Source organism: Sebastes umbrosus, chromosome 21 (genome assembly GCF_015220745.1).
Source record: "Sebastes umbrosus isolate fSebUmb1 chromosome 21, fSebUmb1.pri, whole genome shotgun sequence".
Classification (NCBI taxonomy): domain Eukaryota; kingdom Metazoa; phylum Chordata; class Actinopteri; order Perciformes; family Sebastidae; genus Sebastes; species Sebastes umbrosus.
The window spans coordinates 23,383,123-23,410,880 of NC_051289.1; the positions used below are offsets into that span (position 1 = coordinate 23,383,123).

The 27,758-nt window shown below is 43.5% G+C and overlaps 1 protein-coding gene across 3 annotated transcripts in view; it reads left to right on the forward strand.

Annotated features, from left to right (window-relative positions):
• Nucleotides 1–27,758, forward strand: part of LOC119480529 (partitioning defective 3 homolog) — a 431,832-nt gene that overhangs the window by 275,529 nt on the left and 128,545 nt on the right. For all 3 annotated transcript variants that reach the window (XM_037756853.1, XM_037756854.1, XM_037756855.1), the window contains 3 exons: nt 8,208–8,362; nt 19,251–19,487; nt 23,918–24,146. In XM_037756853.1, coding sequence (XP_037612781.1) covers nt 8,208–8,362; nt 19,251–19,487; nt 23,918–24,146 — 621 coding nt within the window. The remainder of the gene's footprint in view (nt 1–8,207; nt 8,363–19,250; nt 19,488–23,917; nt 24,147–27,758) is intronic.

Below are 27,758 nucleotides of genomic sequence, written 5' to 3' on the forward strand. Positions count from 1 at the left end.
GCCGGGCTGGCCCTCTTCGGTCCGGACGAAAAATCCTTAAACATACAACTTGACATGTGAGGGCATATTACCACTTGCTGTTTTAGTCAATAATCAATGATGCGTCATGTTTCAGACAGTCCATCCTTTCTCATCTGTTTGTCCTCAGAATCAGCAGCCGTTGGTACTTGCTCTGCACAGAGCATTTGTTTTCATCTCTCTCCCTCCACAAGTTGATAGTTGTTCAGTTACTACTCTGTCTGCACAAGAGGAGACATCGGATTTATAGGCAAAATGCCATCAGGCAGCGTAAAAACTAGTGTAAAGTCTGCATAAGTGCATCTGTTGATGTTAAGATAACATGCATCGATATATCCTATTTTTTAGTTGGTTTTGGACAATTGTGAAGTGAAGAAATACGCTATGTTTGGTCATTTTTGTGCCATTAATTTGCTGTGACCTGATTATGTTGAGCAGCTTCTGAGTTGAAAACAAGCACTCATGTCAGGATAGGTAGACCATATATATTGATCCTGTTTCTATAAGGATAAACATATATATATTTATATTCAAATTTACCAGATTTTTCCTACTTGAACCAAAGCAGAATAATGCGTCCACAAACACTTCAAACGCTTAGATTTTTTTTTTTTATTATTCAAAAAGGTAAAATGATATTTCCACTGTGTTTCTAGGGGTTGGGGGGGGGATATGCTAATGGAGCTAGTTCTGTTTCCTGTGCCATAAGCACACATCGTCTTTCAACTCCAGTAGCACTCTGTATCTTCCTAAGTCACGAACACACAGTTCTGTAACTTATGCGAGGGCAGGAGGTGATAGTGCAGAGTATTCTGAGTTGGCACTGAAGTGCAGAAAAAAGCCGGGGGTGTCCGCAGCATGCTCATCAGTCTGAAGTTTAGGAAGCATTACGTAACATCACTGGGAGCCAGGAACTAACTACTACCAGCTAGCCTGTGGTGCGCAGGCTGCTATTACCATACCAACCACTGTTATCATAGCTGCCCTGCATACCACCTGGATTCCATTTCACGACCTGCAGGAGGAAAGGATGCAGTTAAAACCAGAGAATGGCCCCCTGTGATACGAGTAATACGGTGCAGTTTTTCAACGATATGTTGTTTGTATGATTGATTTGATTGTAAGACTATAATCTAGTATCTATTAGAAGCCCTTGGGTTTCAGTCTGCAGATTTTAAGTAGAGCTGTTAAAGTTAATGCAATAATAACGTGTTAACACAAATTCGTTTTAACACCAATAATTTCTTTAACGATTAACGCAACTTGAGATTTTCATCTTATAGCGGGCTCAGTTTTAAAGTTAGAGTGAAGATACTGGCATCATATGAAACTACAACATGTAAAGAATCCATCGGTACCAACCATGTCATACTAGCTTGTCGTGACGGAGGTTAAATAACGCTCCAAACGTCCGCAAAAGTTTGGTGAGGAAAAACTGGCATAGTCATTTTGAAAGGGGACCCTTGACCTCTGACCTCAAGATATGTGAATGAAAATGGGTTCTATGGGTACCCACGAGTCTCCCCTTTACAGACATGCCCACTTTATGATAATCACATGCAGTTTGGGGCAAGTCATAGTCAAGTCAGCACACTGACACACTGACAGCTGTTGTTGTCTGTTGGGCTGCAGTTTGCCATGTTATGATTTGAATATATTTCTTTATACTAAATGCAGTACCTGTGAGGGTTTCTGGACAATATTTATCATTGTTTTGTGTTGATAATTGATTTCCAATAATACATATATACATACGTTTGCATAAAGCAGCATATTTGCCCACTCCCATGTTGATGAGAATATTAAATACTAGACAAATCTCCCTTTAAGCTGCATTTTGAACAGATAACATGATACTAATAATTAATTTGAGATTAATCACAATCAACTATGGACACTATAGACGATCATGCGATTAATCAAAATTCAATATTTTAATAGATTGACAGCCCTAGTTTTAAGTTTACCAATGATTTAATTAGGGGGTTAACACTGAATCATTCTTTTATTTTGGACATTAAAATGTCCAACTAAACAAATCATCACAAAATAACCTTCCAAAGATGTACTTTTCCAGACTTGACATACACCTTCCTCGATGCCGAAGAGCCTTTCCCCCACAAATATTGAAATACTTTTTCTTCAAAGAATTGTCTGATCTTAACCCCTAATGAGTCAAATGTAGGAAAAGTGACATGTCAGTTTTAACTTTAAATTAACATGTAAATGTTACACACTGTTCCTTTAAAGTTTAAAGGGGCCAGTGTGTAACATTTAGGGGGATCTATTGGCAGAAATGTAAAATAGTATTAACTAGAATGGCACTCGGAGAGGACCATATGCGTTTTCACATTTTAGTGTCGGCCACCACAGTTATCCTACACGCTTGGCACAAGGGAGAAGTTACTATTGGCTGCAATCTGCAACCACACCACTAGATGCCGACAAATCCTACACACTGCACCTTTAATAGAAATGCTTTTAAAGTGCCTCTGCTGTAAAACCTATTCAGAATCTCTCTCTGGCCTCTGTAAGTGTGATCACAGAGGAGAACAGTTGACCTGGCAGAAGATAAGTAACCTTCTTAAAAGCAGAAAATAAATCCCTCCCCTACTTGAACCACTAGGGGCACTGTCACCTTGATAGAACTATACACTACTATACTCCCATCCCCATGGCTTGGACCTCAATCTGGGATGTGGCTGACAGAGTGGAGGAGAGGTGTCAATTCTCATTAAGGTGAGAGGGAAGAGAAACGGACAGCGAGAGAGACAGAGAGAACTAGACTGTGTCACAGGTGGAAACATCATTTCCCAGGCAGCTCTGACACAGTCTGTCAACCCGCAGAGATGGAAAAGGACCCCAGACAAACATACACACACACTCATCCACACACACACACATACACGCATGCTGCCGCACAGACGCCCTCGGTCTCACGAGTGTTTAGATACACACTGGCTGGTAAACAATTTCACAAATTAACATATAAAGTGGAAAAGGTCCGCACAGACACGAACAAACAAACTTCCAAACTAACATTGCAGGCAGGCTGCCTACTTCAGTTGACTCCCTAATAGTCTCTATCATCAGTAATGTAACTAAGAATCACAAGTGCTCTATTAAGCACATGTGTTTTCCCCATCAAGCTATTAGCATAACTACATATAAATGCAAACAGCCCTGTAGAGCGCGCACACACACTATTTGACTAATCTCACATGTCCATTTAAGTTGGTAGTAACTTTAACTCCAGGTACACACACACACACAAACACACACACACATGAATACAAGACATTGTTTTTCCTTAAATGCTAATGGTCTCCTCTAGCTTTATGAATATTTACCATGTCTCAGTGGTGCACCTTTGCTACGAGCATGTCATACATGCTTTTATTTCTGCGCTCACCTTGTGTGTGTTCATCTACGACTTCCTGAGTCGTGTACTGTGTGTGTGTGTGTGTGCCCTACACACTGCCTCGTCGTGACAGGGGGTGGGTGTTGGTGAATCGCAGCACGCCAAAGTAACCCACGCACACACACACACACACACACACACCGTTGCCACGCAAACCAAAAGTATATTCTTCTTTGCCCGGTCCTTGTCAGTCGCTCTCCCATTCAGCAGACCGGAGAAGTCAGTGCTGCAAAACTCAATTAAAGCATATGCACGCCAGGCACGGAATGAATGAGGAGGTCCACGCAGGAGTCAGCCGACGGACAAAGAGGTCTTAATTGAGCTTGTTCTCTCCCTCTCCGTCTCTCTCTGCAACTTCATCACAATTAAAAGGATATTACAGCAAATCACAGGTGCAGCTGCTCCTCTGTGTGGCACTGATGGAGCCATTTTATTTTATACCCGGGTGTAAGTCAAATGTTTTATGGGCGCAATTAAGCGAGGGGAATAAAAGTGGTAATCTGGGAGATACTTTTTACAGTGTGAGAAAATTGTTGGGAGAAGGAGACTTCTCTGCTCATGTTTTTTTTTTTTTTTTCCCTCTGCAACGTATAAATTATTTCAACTATCTAGAGTGTGCTGGTGCTCATGCCAGCAGGACATACCTCTGCACTGACTTCTCATGCAGGGCTGTATGCAATGATTGAAGGCAGCTCCAAGCTCCCTGGCCCAGCTACGCATCCATGCGGTCAGCTGAATCGGCCTCCTCCAAACCACAGAAGGACCATTTCAGGAGCACCTCACCGGGCATCGCTCTCCAACCTCTCGCCTTCCTCTCCGAGGCATTGAAACTAATGCGAACAACCCCGCACCCCCACCCCCCGCTAGTCGATCAAACCGAGCCGCACTTTTCTAAGAAGCAGGACGCTTTAGAAACTCACCTCTTTGGGGTTGTTTTTAAATGAGTGTAAGAAGGGTTGGGCGACGGGGAAAAAGAAGTAAAAGGGGAAAAAAAAAAAGTCAGCGGGGTAAATTGTGAGCAACAGACGGCTTTTAGCACACACCACTTAGCAACAAGGCCGATGTGCAGTTTGACACATTTAACTTCCTGCGAGGGAGACAGGAACAAGTTGATGTGAAAGGCAAGTTAGAGCTGTGGATTTGCCTGTGAGCAATCCTCAGCGCTAGTTAATTTTAGATGATGGGAGGACTTTGAACGGGGGGGGGGGGGGGAGCATCTGCTCGGAATGGTGGAAATTGCTTTTAAACACTGCTTAAAGAAGGAGAGATGAGGGAATGTATTATCCAAATGGATTGGGCCCACTATTACAGATAGGCCAGAGGCGTGGACAGGACGGATGGTCTGAGGAAGAAACTGTGCCACTCTGGAGATTATTTAACTTGTCTGGGAGGCGGTCACATGGTCAAGCTATTTCTTATTGCCATCTATCCGATACAGTTTCCACTGTGACCCAAGTGAACAATTCAATGGTCTCACCTTCATAGACCGAACCGGTTAAGATCCTTTTCTCTCCACTAGTAGACTGTGATGGAGCTTAAGAAGCATCTGGATCAGAGCGAAGAGACTTTCAAAGCAGTATCTCATTACAACGAGCATTCCTATGGGGAAATGAATAGCCGGTAGAAAGTGAATACGAGATGTGTAATTGAGTGCCGTATTTCTATTAATGGACTGTAGTAGCTGTGAATCTTTGTGCGCCAGCTTTAAGTAGACTACAAGATTGATACCAGCTTTGCCGGGCCTTTAGTACATTATATAGCACACTTATTTCCTGGCTTGTATTGTACTGCTTTTAAAATTTGAACTGAATAGTGTAATATGGAATTTAATTCAGAGACTTGTGACAAGGGTTTGCAGGTAGGACTCTCTTGGCTATAATGGGGCACAAGTTAAAAAGGGCGGGGACCAGTGGTTTAAAGGGTCACTGCCACCTCCAAATAGTTCCTGCCACAGAGACCTTAAGGGCCCTGACACACCGAGTCGACAGTCAGCCATCGGACAGTTTGGGGCCGTCGGTGAGCGTCCGTCGACAGAGTTTTTTTCAGTCCTCCCGCACCGTCGGCTCAGAGTTTTTTCGGCGCCCAACGGTGAAAGGAATCACTCTGCTTGGCTGTTCAGATTAAACGAATCAGTGCACAAGAAGAGAAACGGACGTGAAGAAAGCAAGCCAACAAGTAAAGTTAAGAGAAAAAACAGAAGGCTCTTCTCATTTTTAATCTTCATCTCATCTGATCATTCCAATACACGGATATTTTCATATGGACACGGCCATCTGGAATGAAGCTAAGTGGTGCGTGAGAGTGGTGTGAAAATGGTCGGCAAAGCTGCTTTGTTTCATGTATGCATCATAACATCGGCTTGTATATTTGCCGTCCTCGGTCTTCCGGTTTCCCTTTTTGAAAGATAACTAGACTATCGACCTGAGGCAATGCAACTGTTGGCCTTCGTCGCCGCTGGTTCTTTGATGTCGGATTGATGTGTCTGGGCCTTTAGGTGCAAGTTCAGAGAGCAGGTACTTCTGGCTTTACCTTGCACGGCAGCTGGATTCTCGTGATGTCACGAGATCACGTGACAACTGCGGGATCACATATCACGAGAAAATCCATCTCGTCAGGCTTCAGGTAATGCATTTGTGTCTTGCGAGCCAGAGCACGGACCATTCAGCGTCCTGGGAGGAGCTACGGGCAGCTACGGGCGTGGCTTAGGTGTTGATGACACATGATGACACAGAGAGGCGACTGTTCGTTCTAAACAACAATAGCGCCTCCTGAAGAGGTTAGCTTAGCTGCAATAGTTCTATCAGAACTGGAGAGTATTTCTTCATTGAAAGAAGAGCAAAGAACGGCACTGAAGGCTTTTCTTGATGCAAAAGATATTTCGCTCTTCTCCTGACTGGTTTCAGCAAGAGTTTGATTGACATCCAATCACCTGCCAATATTTTTTGAAAGTGCCTTCCCTTTTCCAAACAGTTTCCAATGACGGCTTCTCGGATGGTTCTGTGTAACAAACCATCTGGAAGGAATACTGTGTGTGAATACTCACAGCAACACAGTTGGCCGCTTCTCTTCAGGTTACCCTGGATCCCCAACCTGGGCATTTAGTCATCGCTCTGCGTGAACCAAAGTAAAGCAGAGGCAGTGTTAAAATGGGCAGCAGCTTAAAACCAACAGATCTGAAGCCCTACTGAGTGAATTTGCACCACTGCTGGGCTGTCCCTCTGAACTTACTGCCTGCAGATTTCTCACCGTTTTTTTTGCTCAGACAAGTTGGATTGTGATTCATCCCAACTGCTCGTGTCCGTAATTGCTCTCACAAGTGGCCACATACTCGCCAACTCTCTGTACCTGTGTTACAGCGCTGGGCATGATCCCACCTGCTGGCTTCTCACTTTTGTCTATGTTCTATGGGTGTTCAATTGGCCCCCAAAAAAAACACAATACTGGCAAGAGTGAATGAAATCTAAATTCAGGCTGAAAATACGTCCTTTCTCTCCTGCGCCGTCTCAGTCACGCTCCGACAGATGACATTTGCGGAGACAGAAAAAGAGAGGGCAGGCTGTTTTTCTTTTTTTTTGTGGGCTTGGAATGATGAGAGGAGAATAGCGAGGGATGATGAATAAATGAATAATACATCTGTGCTGTCATTCCTCTCTTCCTGCTCCACCTCCCTCTCTTCCTGTGTCAGCTGGAGATGGTCCCGCAAGGCCGTCTGATCTTAGTTGGAATTGTCAGGTACGGTCGACGGCAAAGTGACGCGTTGACGCCGGCCCCTCGGTGACACGCCGAGCGGCTCTTTTGTTAAATGGGGTTGACAACCCAAATAAGAATTGTTTACATGCAAACAAGTTCCAGCAGGTCTGCAGTCGCTGTTGAGCGATATTACAAATATTGAAGGGTTCTTGAAGGAGCATCTGCTCCTCCCTACTACTCCTCTTTATAACTCATTGTCAATCACAGGAGGGATCAGATCATTTGATGAAATGTCTGATGTAAAATGCAGAAACTAAAGGATCTCTAGAGGCAAAACTACAAACACCCTTTAATGGTTATAATGTGTGATCGTCAACAGAACAAAGGAAACAGTGACAGTGTCCTCTCATGCATTTAACATTTTATTAGACTCCATCAGCACCGCGTCTCCTCCCCTCTGTCTCCCCCCTCAAATGGCAAGATGTTCTCACCTTAATTGTAAATGCACTCTTCTGCATGCAAATAGCAGTGTCCCCCCTCTCCCAACCTCCTCTCCCTAACTCCCCTCCGATTTTCAATTAAGATCCAGACAGAGATAGAGGATCTCAAAGGGAGCGCACTATGGTGGGCCGCTGCTCCAGACATATAGGAGGAGGAGGGGGTTATTGAGTGGCCATGACCTCGGAGCATCCTCACCTCACTGGGGTATCACACATCTTAGGCAGGGCCTCTTCTACCCAATTGTATCATGTCCTGATCCCACCCAGCTGAGGTGTCCTTGATTAGAATAGTCATTGAAATGAAGGATTGAAACTGACTGTGAATGTGTGTGTGTGTGAGTATTGAATGATAGTGAAGGCGTGTTTTGGGCTACGGTTTGGGGGATGTATGAATATTAATAGGTAGATTTTTATCTCCCAGTCTTATTATAAGGATAGCCCCTAGCTATATAACCGCAACTTGATGTTACAAAATATATCTTTAATTGAATAATCATTGGAATAAAGGATATGCTTTTTTTTTCTCATGTCTCACAGCATCATTGTAATACTTTTTCTTTCTTCCTCATGATCTGCAGCTCGCTCAGTCCAGACGCAGACGCAGACCCCGACGGTTCGTTCCAGAGGGAGGGCTTTGGCCGCCAGAGCATGTCCGAAAAACGCACCAAACAGTACGAAAACGCCAACGAGCTGGAGATAATCAAGACGCGCAAGTCCAAGAGCATGGATCTGGGTAAATGCTACGCTACGCTTTACATATGCACACATCACTGTACACATGCATGGAGTCAAAGGTGTGTAATTTAACATTCCACATTTCAGGAAATATGTTTATTTGCTTGGATACAACTGGGGTCTCACTGTAACCTGTGACTCCTCAAGCATTCAATGTCTCTGACTTTTTCCGGCTGTCTCAGTAAAGGCACAACACTGGGGAAATGGACACGCACTCACACACACACACACACACACACACACACATATACAGTCCTTTCAGTCCTGTCCAGTGGACAGTGGAGCATGGGTAAATAGAAGGAAGAGCACAAAGGCCTCTTAAGTGACTGTCTAATGATGGGAAGGCCGGTGACACGCATGCATGCGCGTACATACACACATGCACACCCCTCAAACACAGACTGTATCTAAGGAAGAGGACAGTGTGAGTCCAGAGTCTCTCCAACTGAGGCTGAAGCAGACGCTGCCTTCTCTCGGATCACTGGCTAATCATAACAGATAACAGCCAACTCTATTCCACACGGAGCCCAGAGACCTGTAGAAATCTTTGACTCTCCCACAGACTGGCGCATGTTCGGGCCACTGCACTCAGCTCTGCGGGGTCCACCTTCACCGTATTAGCCCTACCCTTTGTCCACCCTCCAAACTTTTCTACAAAGTGAACCCACAAAGTTTCAGCGGAGAGTGCCGCTTAGGAGAAACATAATATTTAGCCATTGGATAGGTTTCATCGAGCAATTAGTTGAGCATAAACATATTTTCCATTATGTTCTTAGTGTCGAATACAAAATATAATTGGATATAACGGAGCGCAGGAAGTGAGCAGAATGGACAGGATGCTGAGATGGCTCCACGATGGCGTTCTCATCACCGCAAATGCACATTTTATCAATGAGTTTAATCAAAAAAGCTTCTTAATTGTTCCAAAGTGGCATCAGCATTTATTTGTGAATTTGATTAGTTCTAGAAAAACAGTTTTGTTTTTTTTCCACAGAAGAGATCATCCGCTCATAAGACGATGCCTTCACTCTTGGGATAACCAGCGTTATTGATGTTTTACAAATCTCTATTATTGTTCTATTATGTCTTAGTTGTCAAGATCAGTGTGTGCTTTATTAGATTTAATTCAAAATCACATTCCCCTCCACTACTCGCAAAGGCCCAATTGGGTTTGTGAAATATCCCGCTGACAGAAATCCTTGCCAATATAAAATCATAATCCATCAGCTAGAATAACACGGCGTTCAGACGGTGCGGGGAAATAACTAACTTGTTCCTCTCGTATAATAACTCTAGTAACTGACATGAGTTCCCGGAGGAGAAATGTTTCAGTCAATACATGGAGCGCGAGTGTCTGTGTTTCAAAATGAAAGCTACACACTGTGATTCGGTACGTATCTGATGTCACATAAGTTCCGTTTATCTCAAAGGCGCACACTACTGCAATACGTTGATTATTTTAATGAAATTATTACATCAAAGCCACACAATGAAAAATGGCCTATGGGTAATGTATAATAGAGTTGAAAATGAAATGAGCCAAAGAACATTCATCCTTAAGCCCTTTCATCGGCACACTGTTGGACAGACGACGTCTGTCTTCAGAAGTTAGGTGAAGTAGCAGGTGTATAAGCATACCATATCTACTTTCCATTAACACTTTAATAAAGCTGCCCTGACTAAACGGTTAACATGCTCAACAATGCTATCCCCCATACCGACTCTTATTTTATTCCTGTCACTAGGTATTTTTGTACCCCCTTTTAATCGTGTTCCAGGTGCTCACAAATCAAATCAGCAGATGGATTTCATGACTTTGAAGCCCATCAATGTTGGAATAGGCTAAACTGGTCAGACACCCCGCGGTTCAATCCCATTTAGATGGGGAACAAGATTGAGTGAGGGAAGAAAAGGGAAGTAAGAGACGTGAGGTGCCATGGCTGGCAGTAATACATTAGCACATTGCAGTCTCATAAGCCTCATGATTGACAGGCCCTTGCACAGGAGGGTAATATCTGTTCTACTTGCATCACTTTTCTCAAACTATTCAGTATCTGCCCCTGCACTTCACGGTTCTGTCTTCTGTGCATGTGCTCAATAACAATGGCACAGAAGGCATTAACCACCCCTACTTGTTCTTGCATGCTCTTTAGCAGTAGCAGACATAGACTGTATACTAAGAAGTGGACGTAGTCACCTTGACTTCACCCATTGGTTTGTGGACTGCAGTTTCGAGGCCTCAAGTTCGGTATTTTGGCCATCGCCATCTTGGTTTTTGGCCGTTGCCATGTTGTTTTTTTGCAACCAGAAGTGACACGAGAGGGTGGAGCTAAGTACAACCGAAAGCTGAAAAAGACAATTTCAGGCGACCGAAAAGACTATAATTAACTTTCATGTACTGAAAACACGCTGTGAAAGGGTTAAAGTTTTAAGACGGAAACACAGACAACTCCCAGACCGGACAACGCCGTGGTAACGACCTGTCAACCACAAGTTAGCCACGCCCTAAAGCATCCCCTGCTTTATGGTCTATTTGACTCTAAATGGGACAATAATTTACTAAATGAACATCATGTAGTATTGAAGAAGACTTGAAACTAGTGATTGAGACCATAAACTCATGTTTACAATGTTTACTGAGGTAATAAATCAAGTGAGAAGTAGGCACATTTTCTCATAGACTTCTATACAATCAGACTTGTTATTGCAACCAGAGGAGTCGCCCCCTGCTGGCCATTAGAAATAATGCAAGTTTAAGCCACTTCCGCATTGGCTTCACATCTCAGACCCGGAGGTTGCCCACTGGTAGCAGATGAGATTATTTTCAGCCCAAGAACCAATGGAGGTAAGCAACCGTGCCTGGACCAGCTCAACGCTGTCACCATTAACACAATGGACCACACGACTCTTCAGCTGGCTCCACGGGTCAATAATAGAGATTAGAAACGCAGCCCCACACTTTCTCCATAACCAGCTCATAACCAGCCATTATTGGCTGTGTGATCCTGGCACCTTTCGATGCGTATGGAGGAGAGAGTTGTTTGAGGTAATTGCAGCGTGATCAAAAGAGTTTTTTGTTTTTTTTCATATTGCTGAGAGAGGGAGTTGCATGGCGTCGAATAGAGACTTGGCAACTAATGTGGGAACCTGTGCCATTGTGCTCGTTCCGCAGTGCAAATGATTGAAGAAAACACTCATTACTCCAGGAGTTGTGTAGGGCTGGGGGGAGCCAGGCAATGGAGTGGCATTCGCAATAGAGACATTCATTGCCAGTTGGCCTCTTCAGCTCGCTGCAATTGATCCATCATAGTCAGGCTGGTAGGAGTGCGTTAGAGTACATTCACTTCATGAAATTAACACGGAATGAGCTGATGACTGGGTCACGATGGCATATTTTTGAGTGATTTCTGAGAGCACTATTTGGAAATTAACATGCCTTTTGCCTGTTGTGTACAGGGATATTTGTGGTAAAATAATACGTGGTATATCATACGATACCATATCAGGTATGTGACATTTGTTTTTATGCTTCCACGCCGGTGACAACCATGGCCGGAGGCATTATGTTTTCGGCTTGTCCGTCCGCGCGGTCCATTCTTTTGAACGAGATATCTCAAGAACGCCTGGAGGAAATTTCTTCAAATTTGGCACAAACATCCACCTGGACTCAAGGATGAACAGATTATATTTTGGTGCTCAAAGGTCAAGGTCACTGGGACCTCACGTCCGTCCCATTCTTGTGAATGTGATATCTCAGGAACGCCTGCTGGGAATTCCTTCAAACTTGGCACAAACGATGAAACAAGATGAACAGATTAGATTTTGGTTGTCAAAGGTCAGTGGTTAAGGTCACTGTGACCTCACAAAACACATTTTGGCAATGCCTCAAGAATTCATACACTAATTCTGACAATTTCACACAAATAATAAGATAGAAACATGATGTGATGACAATTTGGACAGACATGGATGTGAACTGCAAATTGACTGGTTGGCGGAGGAATACAACCACGAGGTTGTTTGTTTTTAACAACTAGCATTACTACAGTTGTTAAAAACAAAAATATTAAGAGACCATTGCAGCCTAGTCTCCTGATAAGCCAGCGATGGTACCATTATCCAGCCAAGTCAATTGCTGGTCCACTGGGTTGCCAGGTTGGCATGGGAGTTGCCAGCCTCTGCATATTAATACCTCAGATAGTTGAGCAAGTAGGCTGACTTGGAAAGAGATGAACAGGTTTAAAAATATATTTTATTTGGTTGATAAAGCCGCACAATCACAGGACAGTATCCAGCATCCTTGATTGAGATATTAACCAGTCCAGATCATGATGATTCCTTTGTGACACCGCGTACAGAGGACGTCCTCTGTCGGGCTAATGATCCACAACTGGCAGAGAAATAGGAGCCCGGTCGACCCAGGGACGCCTCACTTCCACTGGGATACCTGGACATGGCCTTCCCCTGGCCACCTTGGAGGCTATTTTTAACATAATTACCCTTTTACCGCCCTGCTTAAAGCCCTGGCTCTCTGAATAAATTATGTGTAATGGAGCCCCTGTCTGTACACAGATCTTTACATGCAAGGGCCCGCGGTGAATAATGGCTGGGGAGCATAGTTTTAGCTGCTCTAATTATACTATGGGCTCCTGTTCCTGTAATAACCGCCGCTGATTTATTCATGTAGTTTGCCATACCTCCCCTTTAACGTTTAATGGCAATGGATCTTCTCCAATTAACTGTCCTTGCCCTTAATCTGGCTAAGAAACACAGCACGTCGGCCGTGACAACATTCCAGGTGCACTTTCCCCCTATTTGGTTTGATTGTCTTTCTTTTTGTGTATTTCATTTTGATGATTTTCATTTGTCCTCCAGACGTGTGGGGAGTGACAAACTCGTGTCTGCATGCGATGGGGGAATATGTATTTTCATCCCCCTGAATAAGAGGGAGATGAGGAGCGGAGCACTGAGGCTTCTGTTGTGTGATAGGAATCACATAATAGACTGGCATACAGAGAGCTGTCCGTCAAACTCTCCCAGGAGAGCCAGGACTGCTTTCTGATGAAAACAAAGGCAGGTTGGAGGCAGCCGGGGTCTATGGGCAAACTCCCTCTCTTTGCCTCGCTTCTCCCGTTCTCTTTGTCTCCCCCGCTCCTCTCAGTCATTCACCGCACCGACTAGAAACAATGGCGAAAGGGGATCGTGGCGCGGAATACCGAGTGGGAGGATAATTCCCTGTTTCCGATTACAGCAGATGTCATTTGTGTTCCCTTGAACTGTTGCATCCTGCGAGGCTCTAACTTGCAATCCCATTGTGCCGAACATGCACCCCGGCTTCTGCGTGTCCGATGTTGGCAGGATTTATGCGTAAGCTTCAACAAACCTCAAATTTACATGGCTTTTGCACTGGGTTGATTGAGTTTTATCCACAAAGTATGAAAAATTACAGCATTTTCCTGCTGCGCCTATGTTTCCTTATAATGCTTCTTTTTTTTTCTTTAGTCTGTCCTCTCTTGTCCTTCGCATAATGAGATTACTCCTTCTGAACAAATGAATTACATGATTTTTTTACTTGCATTCGCTGGCTCTTGTACGGCCGTTCATGCTTTTCTTGGCATTAAAATTTGTCATAGTAATCAGAAATGGCCCTCCACTTCAGAGGGACTAAGCAGTAAAATGAATCTTCTGTTCCTGCAACCAGAGAGCTTTTAACCCCCTAGACATTTGTAGCACACAGTAAAGTTTCATTTTACTGTCCGACGCAGCCCGGAGGCGCACATATGAGCTCTTCCCACTAAATGGGATGCAGCATTATAGGATTGGTGTTCATTATTTTTCATTTCAAGATTGAGTCCAGGTTCTCTTGGGATTGGGCACTTTTATTAGCATTGACAAAAGGGAAGGGAAAATGGTGTGTTAAAGACATAACAGTGCGTTTAACCAGTCTGGAAACCCAACACCAGGGGCTAACAGCTGACCTTTTAGCCTATCTGACTTCTTTGACACCAGATCTATAGCCGCCACGGATGATAGAGAAGCACTCACACCGTCAGTGAGGGCGTATTGGAAGCAAACGTAGCAGAAAGAGGGACGCCCTCGTGACCCTTAAGATCCTGAAAGTAGCATTAAAAAACTTTCCCTGAAAATGACAAGATGTTTGAAATAAGAAATCAATCTCTGCCCTTCCTTGCATTCATCCCTCTGCAAGTAGCTGTGTAGATGGTGTGTGTTTGAACTGTGGAACTCAGATAGCTGGCTAATCACTAGTGTGCTGCTGCAGGTTTGCTTGGTTAAGGGATCAAGAAGAGAATAGCAAAGAGACAAGCTGCCACTGGTAAAGTGATGATAACAGTAGCAGCTTATATGCATTTCTGCACAGTGCTGCTAGTTTACCCTGTTCTTTCTTAAAAGAACAGTGTGTAACATTTCAGGGGATCTATTAGCAGGAATGGAATATGATATTCATATTTTCATTAGTGTATAATCACCTGAAACTAAGGATTGTTGTGTTTTCGTTGGCTTAGAATGAGCCCTTCATATCTACATAGGGAGCGGGTCCTCTTCACGGAGTCCGCCATGTTTCTACACTAGCCCAGAACGGACAAACACTAACTCTAGCGAGAGCCTTTTGCGTTTTTACATTAACTGAAGGCCACTGTAGCTCTCCTATACCTATATGAGCCGCAGAGTGCAAAACTGTGGTACCGCCAGCCGCTGTCTGACTTCCGTTGCTCCCAAAGTAGTGTTATTATCGTACAGCCCAGTCGCACAGCAGTTGATTAGTGCCACTTCCGATGTTATTTTAACCCAGACTGCGATCTTTTCCTAAACCTAACTAGGTAGTTTTGTTGCCAAAGCCTAGCCAAGTTGATTTTTTCCTAAGCCTAACTAAGTAGTTATATTTTGAAAAGACTGGAGAAATTGACATGTGCGTCACGTGTTAAACACGATGTTGAAAGTTGTGCTGCAGCGTCACGAAAAAAAAGGGAGAATCGTGTCTATGTACACAAATCAAATAGATTCAATTTCGTTACTATTTCACGAACTGCTGTGAGATTTTGTTGTACGGTAAGGATGGCCTTTGAGCAATGCAAATGGAATTAGCATGGTTTTGTGCTCGGCGGCTCACGTTACCGCAGTCTTGGAAAGTGGAGGAGTGAGTAGAGTGGTACTCAATTGGTTGCAATCTGCAACCACAGCATCAGATGCTGCCAAATCGTACACTCTGTACCTTTAAGCTCTTAAAGGTCCCATATCGTGCTCATTTTCAGGATCATACTTGTATTTTGTAGAAAATGTTTACATGCTGTAATGTTAAAAAAAACTTTATTTTCCTCATACTGTCTGCCTGAATATGCCTGTATTTACCTTCTGTCTGAAACGCTCTGTTTTAGCGCATTTTGACGGAATGGCGACAAAATTGCAATAGGCGATAGGCAACAGCTTGGGTTCATGTGTACTTCCTGTCAGCTGATGTCATTCACATACACTGCAACCAGGATAAACTGGGACACTTTTAGAATGTTTACGTTTAAATCTGTGTCAAGGGTCTAAATATTGTATATTTGTGACATCACAAATGGACAGAAATCCTGACAGCTTTTTTCAAATGCAGAGTTTCTGAATACGGGCTGTGTGTATTTCTCTGTGGATTGAGCGATTCGATACTTTCACAGTATTTATATAGCACTTCAGCCTACTTAATAATAAACAAAACATGAAAATCTCACTTTATTATAATATGGGACCTTTAACTCGTTCACACCCTGCTTCTACAACCTTTGTGTATTCACTCTGCTCCATGTTTCTTCTCTTCCTGCCTCCATCTCTCATACACTAAAACAAATGTATTTCAGGAGAGGTACTCCAAACATCGGTCACAAATTGTTTTCTTTCAGTGATGGGGGTTTATTTTCTTTGCCTAATCTGTGTTTGGCTGTGCAAGCCTCCATCTAAAGATCCACTGTGATCACCCAGCAGCAGTGGGTCACGCCTCATTTAGGCCACTTTAAACATGTCGGGGATCTTGTTGATGGTACATTGAAGTGTGTGTATATAAGTTAGTGTTATCGGGCCTATTGAGGAGTCCCACACACACATACAAACATATACACCCAGTGTCTACATGTGTGTGTTCTATTCAGTGGGGGTATAGACCTTATAGCAAAAATGTGCCATGAAAACCAACAGGAAGAGCTGTAGGAGACGTTTATTTACACCACATGAAGCCGGAGAGGAAACAGCAACGCACATTGGCTACATGTGGAGGGTCTATATGGTCTACAGGGAGTCGTAAAGATACAATGCTTCTCTGTCCAGACTCCAACGACATGTGCTAGGCCCTTAGAGAGTCAGCGAGGCTGCTAAAGTAATTGAATCAACAGTTTATCCATTACTACTGATAGTTTCCTCCGCAGACGTTTACAATCCAACAAGGCAAATATTCAGAAATCCATCTTGTTACGTTTGACAGCGCTGTTGCTGCACGCTCAATGGAGGCAGAATAAAGGGGACAGAAAATCAACCAGACTGCTTGTTTACCAACTGGCAAGTAAGGTAAGAGCTCCGGGGAACAGACGGACGCTCCCTGACAAAATGAAATACCAATACCTGAGTCGCGCTCCACTTACATACCCTAAACAAACCCCTGGCAAGCATTGGAAAAATAATTACAGCCGTCCGGGGCCCGCTGGCAACAATGTTGAAGAGGTTGACTGTTCAACATGCGCTGGGCTTTCGGCACAGCTGGTCTATCGGTGTATCCGTCAGCTCCATGTATGTCCTTTTGAGGAGTTCTTACAAGGATGATATATATGAGCTACTCCAATTAGCTACAAACATATTTATAATAATAATATATAAGCCCTTCATTTGTATCGTGGTTGCAATTTACATGTTAATTTTCCAAGTAACTAAAGTTTTTGCTACTGGTCTTCTGTCATGAAGATATTTTGTATTGTGTTATGTGCAGTAAATATTCGGGTGTAAGAAAATATATCGAAAATATCGAGTATCGCAATATTATGTTTTGTGATACTGTATTGATTCTCAAAAACACTATTGATTTTTAATTAATAGTTTACATGCAAAGATTAACTCTGTCCATACTTTATTTCATTGGCAAAGATATGCACCCTCTCGGTGTATGTGCCTTCTCAAAGTAGTGCTGTGACGTTGGATGTTACAGGGACTGTGATGAAGGCAAACACAGATCCCACTGTTCTGATCGCATGAAAGAAGTAAACTTATTTTACTCAGGTGGTGGTGTGTTCTTTACACGATGGCGGTTTTCTTAAAATTTGATTTAAAAAAATTGCATTGCTGACAGTATCGCAATATATTGAATCATCGTGATAAGTATCGTATTGCCAAATTCTTGTCAATACACAGCCCTAGTAAATATGATGGTAGTGTATCGGAAAGGTTCCACGTGTTCTAGCTTTGTTCTGCAGGCAGCCTGTGTCGACAGATGTTTTGATGATGTTTTTTCTCCCACCGGACTAATCAACATAAGACCGATAACGGAGCCTTGTTCTGCCCTCATGATGTGCTATTACCTGCAGCTATCTAACATCTACACATGCGAAGGCCTTAAAAATAGAGCAACACACTGCAGCTGTGAGATGTTGTTGGTGCTAAGTTGGGGAAGTGAGTACAAGATAACTGTGCTGGAAATGAATGGAATTAGATATCCTCGGTCTAAATGCCTTCTCTTTCTGTTTTACTCAGCCTCTCTCAGAGCAACCAATGGGCAACCTCCGGGTCTGAAAAGTGAAGCCAATGCGGAAGTGTCTTCAACTTGCATTCTTTCTAATAGCCAGCAGGGGGCGACTCCTCTGGTTGCAAAAAGAAGTCTGATTGTATAGAAGTCTATGACAAAATGACCCTACTTCTCACTTGATTTATTACCTCAGTAAACACTGTAAACATGAGTTTATGGTCTCAATCGCTAGTTTCAAGTCTTCTTCAATACAGCATGATGTTATTTTAGTAAATTATGGTCCCATTTAGAGTCAAACAGACCATAAAGCAGGGGATGCTTTAAGGCGTGGCTAACTTGTGATTGACAGGTTGCTACCACGGCGTTGTCCGGTCTGGGAGTTGTCCGTGTTTTCGTCTTACAACTATAACCCTTTCACAGTGTGTTTTCAGTTCATGGAAGTAAATTATAACCTTTTTGGTCGCCTAAAAATGTCTTATTCAGGTTTCGGTCGTACTTAGCTCCACCCTTTCACCCTGTCATTTCTGGTTGCAAAAAACCAAGATGGCGACGTCCAAAATGCTGAACTCGAGGCTTCAAAACGGCTGAACTTAAACCAATGGGTGATGTACTGTAAAGGTGACTACGTCCACTTCTTATATACTTTCTATGAGAGCAACTCATTAAAAGAGAGAGCAGTGAGAGGACCACCTATGGAAATAGTTAGAGCTTTACACTCTATCCAAGCATTTGGGGAACTTATTATAGTTTAGTAGAACACTGTGATCGCTCCGGTGCTGTGGCACATTGCTGTCTTTTGATATTGGCCCATTTATATGCATTATGCTTCAGCTACATAATTTGACTGCAGACACAAGGACAAAAGTTGAATTATAATTCTCACCAGGAAAATGTCTCAGCGAAGATATAATACTCTGTTCTCATTCCACACACTTCATCGGCCAGCCAATTTGTTTTTCATGCTAATTGCCAGACTCACACCTTCTCTTGGCTCGCCAAGTACGCCGCATAACATCATCCCATATGAAACCAGCAACACGTGAATGATTCATTGACACGCAATGAGCTCCGAGATGATTGCTTTAGGCCACCTTTGTGGGGGAGAGTTAGAGTCGTGTGCTATTAAGTCTGCTGGCCTCGCTGACGCTATTTCCTCTTCCCATAGGTTCTGCAGAACAAGAGGTCGGACCCTCGTTGGGTCTGAAAAAGTCCAGCTCCCTCGAAAGCCTCCAGATGGCTGTCGCCGAGGCGACGCTGAACGGCGGCGAGATCAACGTCAACAGGCCGCGCTCCCGGATCGCCAGGGGCCGCGGCTGCAACGAGAGCTTCCGAGCCGCGATCGACAAATCGTACGAGAAACCTGGTGCCCCGACGACGGAGGAGCAGAACAGCATGGAGACATGTGAGTGATTCATGCAGAGTTTTTTAAGATTGTGTTTATTCATAGTAGAGATCCAGAATGTGTGTTGTTATATAACGTACAATAGAAAGGAAATTCAGTCAGTGTAATATAGGCCAACTCAATAATGCCTCCCCAGAGCCTTTTTCAAAATGGCAAGATTTACCCTTAAGTAAACTAGGTTAGGGATCCCCTTTTGCTGGAGAGATGTGTGTGTGTGTGTCATGAAGCACATCTGCAATAAGCGTCTAGGTTACACTCTCATTAATATTCACATAGTTCATGTTGAGTGCGATTGTCAGAGACATGTTTTCCCAGGAGCGTACATACTCTTAAAGTGCATTGCCATGTTTTTAAACAAGAGTGCATGCGAGAGAAAGATTGTGCTGTTTACCCACACAAGTCAGGCTACCATTGTATCCGTTTTACACATAATATCACGTAATTGCATTTACAATGATTATAAATGAAGTACATGTCTTTGCTTCAGTCGGTGCCAGTTTGGTTTGGCACATAACGCTGCACAACTTTGCCAGGATTCCTCACTTTTTGTTTTCCTCCCGTACCTGACTGGGACTGAAACCAGAATGACTTTATTCTAAACTACGAAGGCAGCAACATTAGAAAAGGAAAAGACATGCCACCTTCCATTTGAGTGAATATATCCATCCCCACTCGGTGTTTGATGACAAAAAGACACGAGTTGGGGATCGAGAGACAGCCGTCTTACGTTTTGTGACAGGTAATAACACCACAAGAGTAATCACCAGATATAAATTTCCATTCACCATTAAAGGATTCCATTAAAAGAGCTGGGGGACATTTGAAAAAGAGGGAATTATTTGCCTGAAACGCTTTGTTCTCATAAGCTCTGTCGGCAAGCCACTAAATACAGTCTTATCTCGGCAAAGAAAAATGGGGAAAGCAAGCGATTTCCCCTGCCGTGGTATATTGCATTCTCCCCCATGATATTCAAATAACTCTGTTTTTCAATTTAGATAAAAGCAAGCCAGTCCGTGCTCGTCACTGAGGTTAATAGTCAAAGTTGACAGATAAGCCGCTGCCTTCCTCTGCTCCCAGACTTTTATTTACATAAAATAAGAATGTGGCATCACCTAAAGAAAATGTGTCCCCACAAGATATCCTGCAGGGAAAAAATGCACTTCCCCTTGTGCTACTTTGTGTTGCATCGTTTGAGGAAATAAAAAAAAAGGAAAAATCTGCTCTGCTGAGCAAAAATCCCTTCCTTTTATGTATTTGAATAAAACTGGCAATTTTACTTGTCTGTCATAACCTTTGCTGACAGGCCGGCTTAAATGTCCTTGATTTTTAAGGCAGGAAAGTTTAATGGTAGAGTTTCACTAAAGTGACAAAATGTTTCCCGTGGTTGTCTGTCTCTGCAAATTATCTTTCGAGTCTTGACGCTTTCATCAGTGGTTCTGTTGTCATTTTGTCAGCCAAGGCTTTTTTTCTTTTCTGTTCCATTAAATTGCCGTGGACGGCCTCACCTTTTGATGTCCGGTGTTAAGTCTTTTGAATGTTTTTTGATAGGAGATCTTCTTTTCCTGTCTTGCTTTATTTGAAAGACTCAAAGTGAATGGAAGATGACAAAACATTCATATGAAGTATATTCCCTTTTGTTTGGCCTCCCATAAAACTCAGTATGAGGCATCGTTATGACTACATATAAAGAAGCTGACCACCAGGCGACAACCTCCGGGTCTGAAAAGTGAAGCCAATGCTGAATTGCCTTAAACTTGCGTTCTTTCTAACAGCCAGCAGGGGGCGACTCCTCTGGTCGAAAAAAGAAGTCCTTTTGTATAGAAGTCTCTGAGAAAATGACCCTACTTCTCACTTGATTTATTACCTCAGTAAACATTGTAAACATGAGTTTATGATCTCAATCGCTAGATTCAAGTCTTCTTCAATACAGCATGATGTTCATTTAGTAAATTATGGTCCCATTTAGAGTAAAATAGACCATAAAGCAGGGGATGCTTTAGGGCGTGGTTGACAGGTCGTTACCACGGCGTTGTCCGGTCTGGGAGTTGTCCGCGTTTTCGTCTTAGAACTTTAACCATTTCACAGTGTTTTTTTCAGTTCATGAAAGTGAATTGGCTAATGCCAAACTCGGGCTTCAAAACGTGTCATGTCTAGATGGTAACTCACAAGTTGGGAAACGAGACACGAGATGGTTAAAGTTAGACATTGATCTTGAATAGTAAAGGGTAGGCATTGACCTTGAATAGTTAAAGTTAGACATTGACCTTGAATGGTTAAGGTTAGGCATTGACCTTGAATGGTTAAGGTTAGGCATTGACCTTGAATAGTTAAGGTTAGGCATTGACCTTAAATAGTTAAAGTTAACCATTGACCTTGAATGGTTAAGTTAGGCATTGACCTTGAATAGTTAAAGTTAGGCATTGACCTTGAATAGTTAAAGTTAGTCATTGACCTTGAATAGTTAAAGTTAGTCATTGACCTTGAATGGTTAAGTTAGGCATTGGCTTGAATGGTTAAGATAAGGCATTGACCTTGAATGGTTAAGGTTAGGCATTGACCTTGAATGGTTAAGTTAGGCATTGACCTTGAATAGTTAAAGTTAGGTATTGACCTTGAATAGTTAAAGTTAGTCATTGACCTTGAATGGTTAAGTTAGGCATTGGCTTGAATGGTTAAGATAAGGCATTGACCTTGAATGGTTAAGGTTAGGCATTGACCTTGAATGGTTAAGGTTAGGCATTGACCTTGATAAGTTAAGGTTAGACATTGACCTTGAATGGATATTTTTAGGTATTGACCTTGAATGGTTATTTTTAGGCATTGACGTTGAATAGTTTAGGTTAGGCATTGACCTTGAATGGTCAAGGTTAGGATAGATCGTCGGGCAGCGTGTCTCGCAAGAGTTTTTGCCAGATTTCACAATTTGCGGGTTACCTTCTAGACCTGACCTCCAAAACGACAGTCTACAAACCAGTGGGTGACGTCACTGTGACTACGTCCACTTATTTTATACAGCCTACACTGGCCACAAACACATACACACACACACACACACGCCCAGGCCTCCACACTTCCAAGCACACATGGCCGCCCACTGCCCCCTGGGACGGTCTGGATTACAATGTTTAGTATGTTATCTGCAGCTTGGCATCATTAAGCAGTAGCGACATTAGCACTCCTGCTAATCTCAGTCATTTAAATAGCCAGATACAGCACACAGCTGCCGTTGCTCTTTAGTGAATGATAAGCAGGCGGCAGATTGAGTGATGAAACTGATACGCTGAAACCTGCTCCCAAATCTGTGGAGGTGGAGAGAAGGGAAGGGAGGGGCTGCATGCGGCGATGGATTGCATAATGAGCAGGTTTAAGCTGCTGCTTCGCTCGCTATTCCCGCTCTACAGTGCCACACGTCGAGATTCCATTTCAGTCATTGCCTCTGAGATAGCAGCTGAAAGAAATAGCTGATAACTTCACAGATCACAAGAGAAAACAAACCCCACTGTTCCTTGAAATGTGAATCCAGCCGCTCCAGTCTGTCTCATCCCATATACCTAAAATCCATCATGGTCCCTCCCTCTTCTTTCCTCACGATAAGCGCTTTTTCTCTCTTCCATCAAAGACAGAACTCAGACGACAACACGCATGACCGTAATAAGTTGTAATCTGAAGGACATCTACCTCACGCCTCGGAGGCAGAGATAGACAGGAGCTACGCCGACTGCGAAGTGCACTGCATTTGCAATTAAGATCCCTGGGAGCCATTTTCAAGATTATTTAAATGTATAATTACTGACAGATTAATTACATTTTGCACATCAGTTCTGATTAGATGTGATGGAAACTTTGAGTTTAATCAACCCTACATCACCTTAAGGAGTTTGGTTTTCAATTTGATGTCTGGGCTGAAATTAGTTGAGACGTGAATTAAGAACCAGATTCGTGAGAGGATCGTTACAGCTTCTCACTTTTTTGGTCGCATGCAAATGCAACAGAAAAGAAAGTAAAAGAAGAGTTCTCTGGTGAGCTGTGTGAAATGTACACATTTGAAATAACTTGAGGCTTTCAGCTAAGTGAAAAAACTGAATTCTCAAAGGGTGTGCAATGTAAATATGTTCCGCTGTAATGAGGCGCATGGATTCAGTGTGTTTTGTTCAAAGCTGCCGTACCTTGTGGGACACAGCTTTTTCTTTTAATGGTTCGTCTGATGAAAGAAGTGCTGCTTTTGTAACAGATGGAAAAAAAAAAGTGGTGTTGTTGTGTGCTGAGTTCAAATGCGGCTTCTGTGATCCACGGGGAGTCAAGTGGAAGTTAAAGTGTCTGCTTTTATTGTATTTTTCTTTCCATCCCTGCGTTTGTGTGCTGCTCTCTCGCCCTCTCAATATCTATATTTAACACCCTCCTTATCACCTTTTATCTCCCTTCCCTTCCAGTGGATGAGGACACAGAGGGAAGTTCCAGATCGGGTCGTGAGTCGATGTCCACCAGCGGCGACCTCATCGTGGGACCCGGGCTGAACGGCAACCTCTCCAAAGAGGACAGGCAGAAGGATCGGGACAAGGTCGGGGGGAAGGAGAAGAAACCCGAAAGGGACAAAGAGAAGGACAAGGACAAGAACAAAGCCAAGAAGGGCGTGCTGAAGGGCCTGGGCGAGATGTTCAGGTATAGCTCAAAATCCTAAAAACCCTCCCCTGTGTCGCCCCCAAGGCGCCAAACGCTATCTGCTTTGTTTAATTCCACTCAACACGTCAAATTTGAATGCATTCTCTGGATGTTGCTAATCAGGGACCCCTCTCCTTGAACCCTGTGCGATGGAGGGGAGGGGGGGAGTTATCGACCTCGAGGGCCTCTGGCACTTTTGAGCCAGATTATTTTTAATAAGGGCAACATGTTTTATTCATAATCCCGCGTGCGCGCTCCTCCTATCCAAACACGCTCCGCATTTGTTAAACAGCGGACAATGTTCAGGGCCCCGCACGGCGTGGTGAGCCAGTGTGTGGTGAGCTGCGATTTGGTTCTGGGGATAAAAAAGACCTTTTTGAAGATGATAAAATGGAGTGCAGGTTGGAATTGTTGCCTGTGGCTGCTATCCTCTGTGGCTGTCTCATCATGCGGTTGCAAGATTATGGAGGCAGACAACCTTGGAAGACCATGAGAGGTGGCATGATTCTGCTCTCAACCTCCTTTAGATATTCATCAATTCAAAAAAAGAATATGATGTTTCCTAGCAAAAGACTTAATGTCTCACCTGCTTCAGGTCTTCAACATTGTACGTGATAACGCATTAATGCAACTTGTGATTTTTAGGTTTTAGTGGGCTCAGTTTTAAAGCTAGATTTAAGATACTGGCACCATATGAAACTATAAAACCTAAGTAATCTATTGGTACCAATCATGACATATTAACTTATCAAGAAGGAGGCTAAATAACGCTGCAAATTTAAGCTACATTTTGGCGGAGGAAAAACTGATATGGCCATTTTCAAAGGGGTCCCTTGACCTCTGACCTCAAGATATGTGAATGTTAATGGGTTCTATGGGTACCCACGAGTCTCCCCTTTACAGACATGCCCACTTTATGATAATCACAAGCAGTTTTGGGCAAGTCATAATCAAGTCAGCACACTGACACACTGACAGCTGTTGTTGCCTGTTGGGCTGCAGTTTACCATGTTATGATTTGAGCATATTATTTTATGGTAAATGCAGTACCTGTGAGGGTTTCTTGACAATATTTGTCATTGTTTCGTGTTGTCAATTGATTTCCAATAATAACTATATACATAAATTTGCTTAAAGCAGCATATTTGTCCACTCCCATGTTGATAAGAGAATTAAATACTTGACAAATCTCCCTTTAAAGTACATTTGGAACAGATAAAAAATGTGCGATTAATCGCGATTAAATATTCTAATCGATTGACGCCCTAATTATATCCTCACATACACCAGGAAGTTGGAAGCAAATTTGAACCAGATACTTCTGCTAGCAAATGTTGTGGTTGTTACATTATATACATACATTATACACTCCCAGCTTGGAAAATAATTCACTGCCTTTGAGGACTAATGTGCAAAAACATTTTCAAGTTCTTACATAAACAATAGTAGCAGAAATGTGCAAAGAGACGGTGGATGAAAACAAACATCCTGCGGGTATCCATCCAGTATCTCTCTGCAACAAGGAAATTAATGGGGGAGTCACATTAATTATTTCAATTCCGTGCACATTTGAATATGGCATAAATTAACGGTGGAGGCGGTGCGGGCCGTTATCGTGCCGTAAGTTGTTTTCATGTGGATTAGTTTAATGGGATTAGTTAGCGTATCGCGGCACACGGCTCGGTAATGAACAATAAAGACGACAAGTGTGTTTGGAGGTCACGATTGAGGAATGCGGGGGGGAAACTCGCCTTATCTTCCATTATTTTCACTCTTGTGAGTCTTTGCATCCTGTGGTGTAAACGCATAATGACAACACATTCTGTCACACACCCAGGCGTGCAGCACAAACGTGGTATGTTCGCAGGAGTGTGCACACAGAGAAGTGTAGTAAATGAAAGTGGAAATTTGAGCCACAGGTTTTGATACTCTGCGACATGCAATCAGCGCCGTTGGCAAAGCTTTTTGAGTGGCCGTGTGCTCGGCCCGATAGGTGGCTGCTGGGTGATTTTAACTGTGCACGCGGGCCCTCGGCATGCCCTCCTCGGCCTCATCATCGTTCTTCATTATCTTTGAGTGCCACCGCCACTTAAGAGTTGGCACGCGGCAGGCCTTGCTGACACTCCCCCCCTCCTCCTTCCTCCTGCTCCATGCATTTAACACCAGGCCCCGTGCCTCCTGAATGCAAAGAGGCAACCTTCTGAACCAGCGTAGCTCTCTGACGCTCAAGCATTGTCTTTCCTTCTTTCCGCTACTCCTTCTCCTTGATGATACCTCAAACAATTTTTCCACTGAAAAACTGTGACAGCTCCCACACCCACACATCTACGCTGTCCTTTTTCTCTTCAGGTTTAGAAAAGTTAGAGATGGCAAGGAACTGAGGTGAGAATGGATGCGTCCCACTGGATACAATAACAAACTTTTTTTTTTTGTCGTAAAGAACAAAATGGAGTGATGTGAAATGCCTCGCAGTCAAAAGAGAGGAGAGGGAAAGAAAGTGAAAGATCTGTTGCGTTTCGCACTTTTAGCAAAAGTTTTGACAGCGATTTTCAGAACGGAGAAGTTTCGCTGCCTGAGAAAAAGGTTCTGGCTGACAGTAACTCGACACTCTCAGGCTTATGAATCACAGATAGACTCAGCAAGTTTCACATGTGAGCGTTTCATCATCGCATCAAAACATCAAAAAGGCACCCTGATTGGGTTAATCCTTTGTAATGCTCGTCTCTGTGGTTCGCCATTTGCATAAAATGGACGGGCAGGCGCTCGCTCGTTCCTGCATCCTATCACACACACACGCGCGTCTTATACGCTCACGTTCTCCCGCTAAGGAGATTTCAAGGAGTTTGCAGCGCACTGCAATTTGAGCTCATTTGCATGCAGTCCTTTGGACGGCCTGATGAACGTGTAGCGCACGTCTGCTTAATGGACAGGCTGATTGGGAGTGCATTAACATCAGAGCCAGGGGGAAAGGAGGATGGCCTAATATAAGGAGAGGGAGGGAGGATAGAGGGGGAGACTATGAGATAAATACTGCGAGCGCAAGAATGACTGAAAGTGTGCGAGTGTGTGATGGAAAGAAAATTGACTGCCTAAAGCCCAAAGCAAAGAAACTGTAGTGCAGAGCTCCCCTGCCTCTCTGTATCACTACTGTACTGCCTATAGGACGCCTGGTATAGGGTGTACTGTAGCATCCAGTAATGTATAGCTGATAATCTTATGAATGGACAGTAATGCGCATGCATGCATAGGATAAAAAACCAGCCCAGGGCAGCTCCACATCATTGTTATTTCAAGGATGTCTGTTGCATCCAGTGGTTTATAGCGGAGCGCAGGGCGGCCCATTGCATGTGATTATTCATGTCCTTTCTAGTGGATAACATGTGATCATTACTTTCCGATCCTATCAGGTTTGTTTATACGTTGGAAGCTTTGCCCAGGGCTGCGTTAGCATGCTAGCAGACAATGATGTCCCGGCGTGGCCTGTGAGGCTCCCTTCAACATGCCTAATGAGGTGTTGTTTATCTGCTCTGTGACTGACTGACCTCCTCCATCAAAGCCCCATCTCCATCTCTTGTTATGTTTACGCGTCTGTGACCGTGTCGTGTGCAAAAA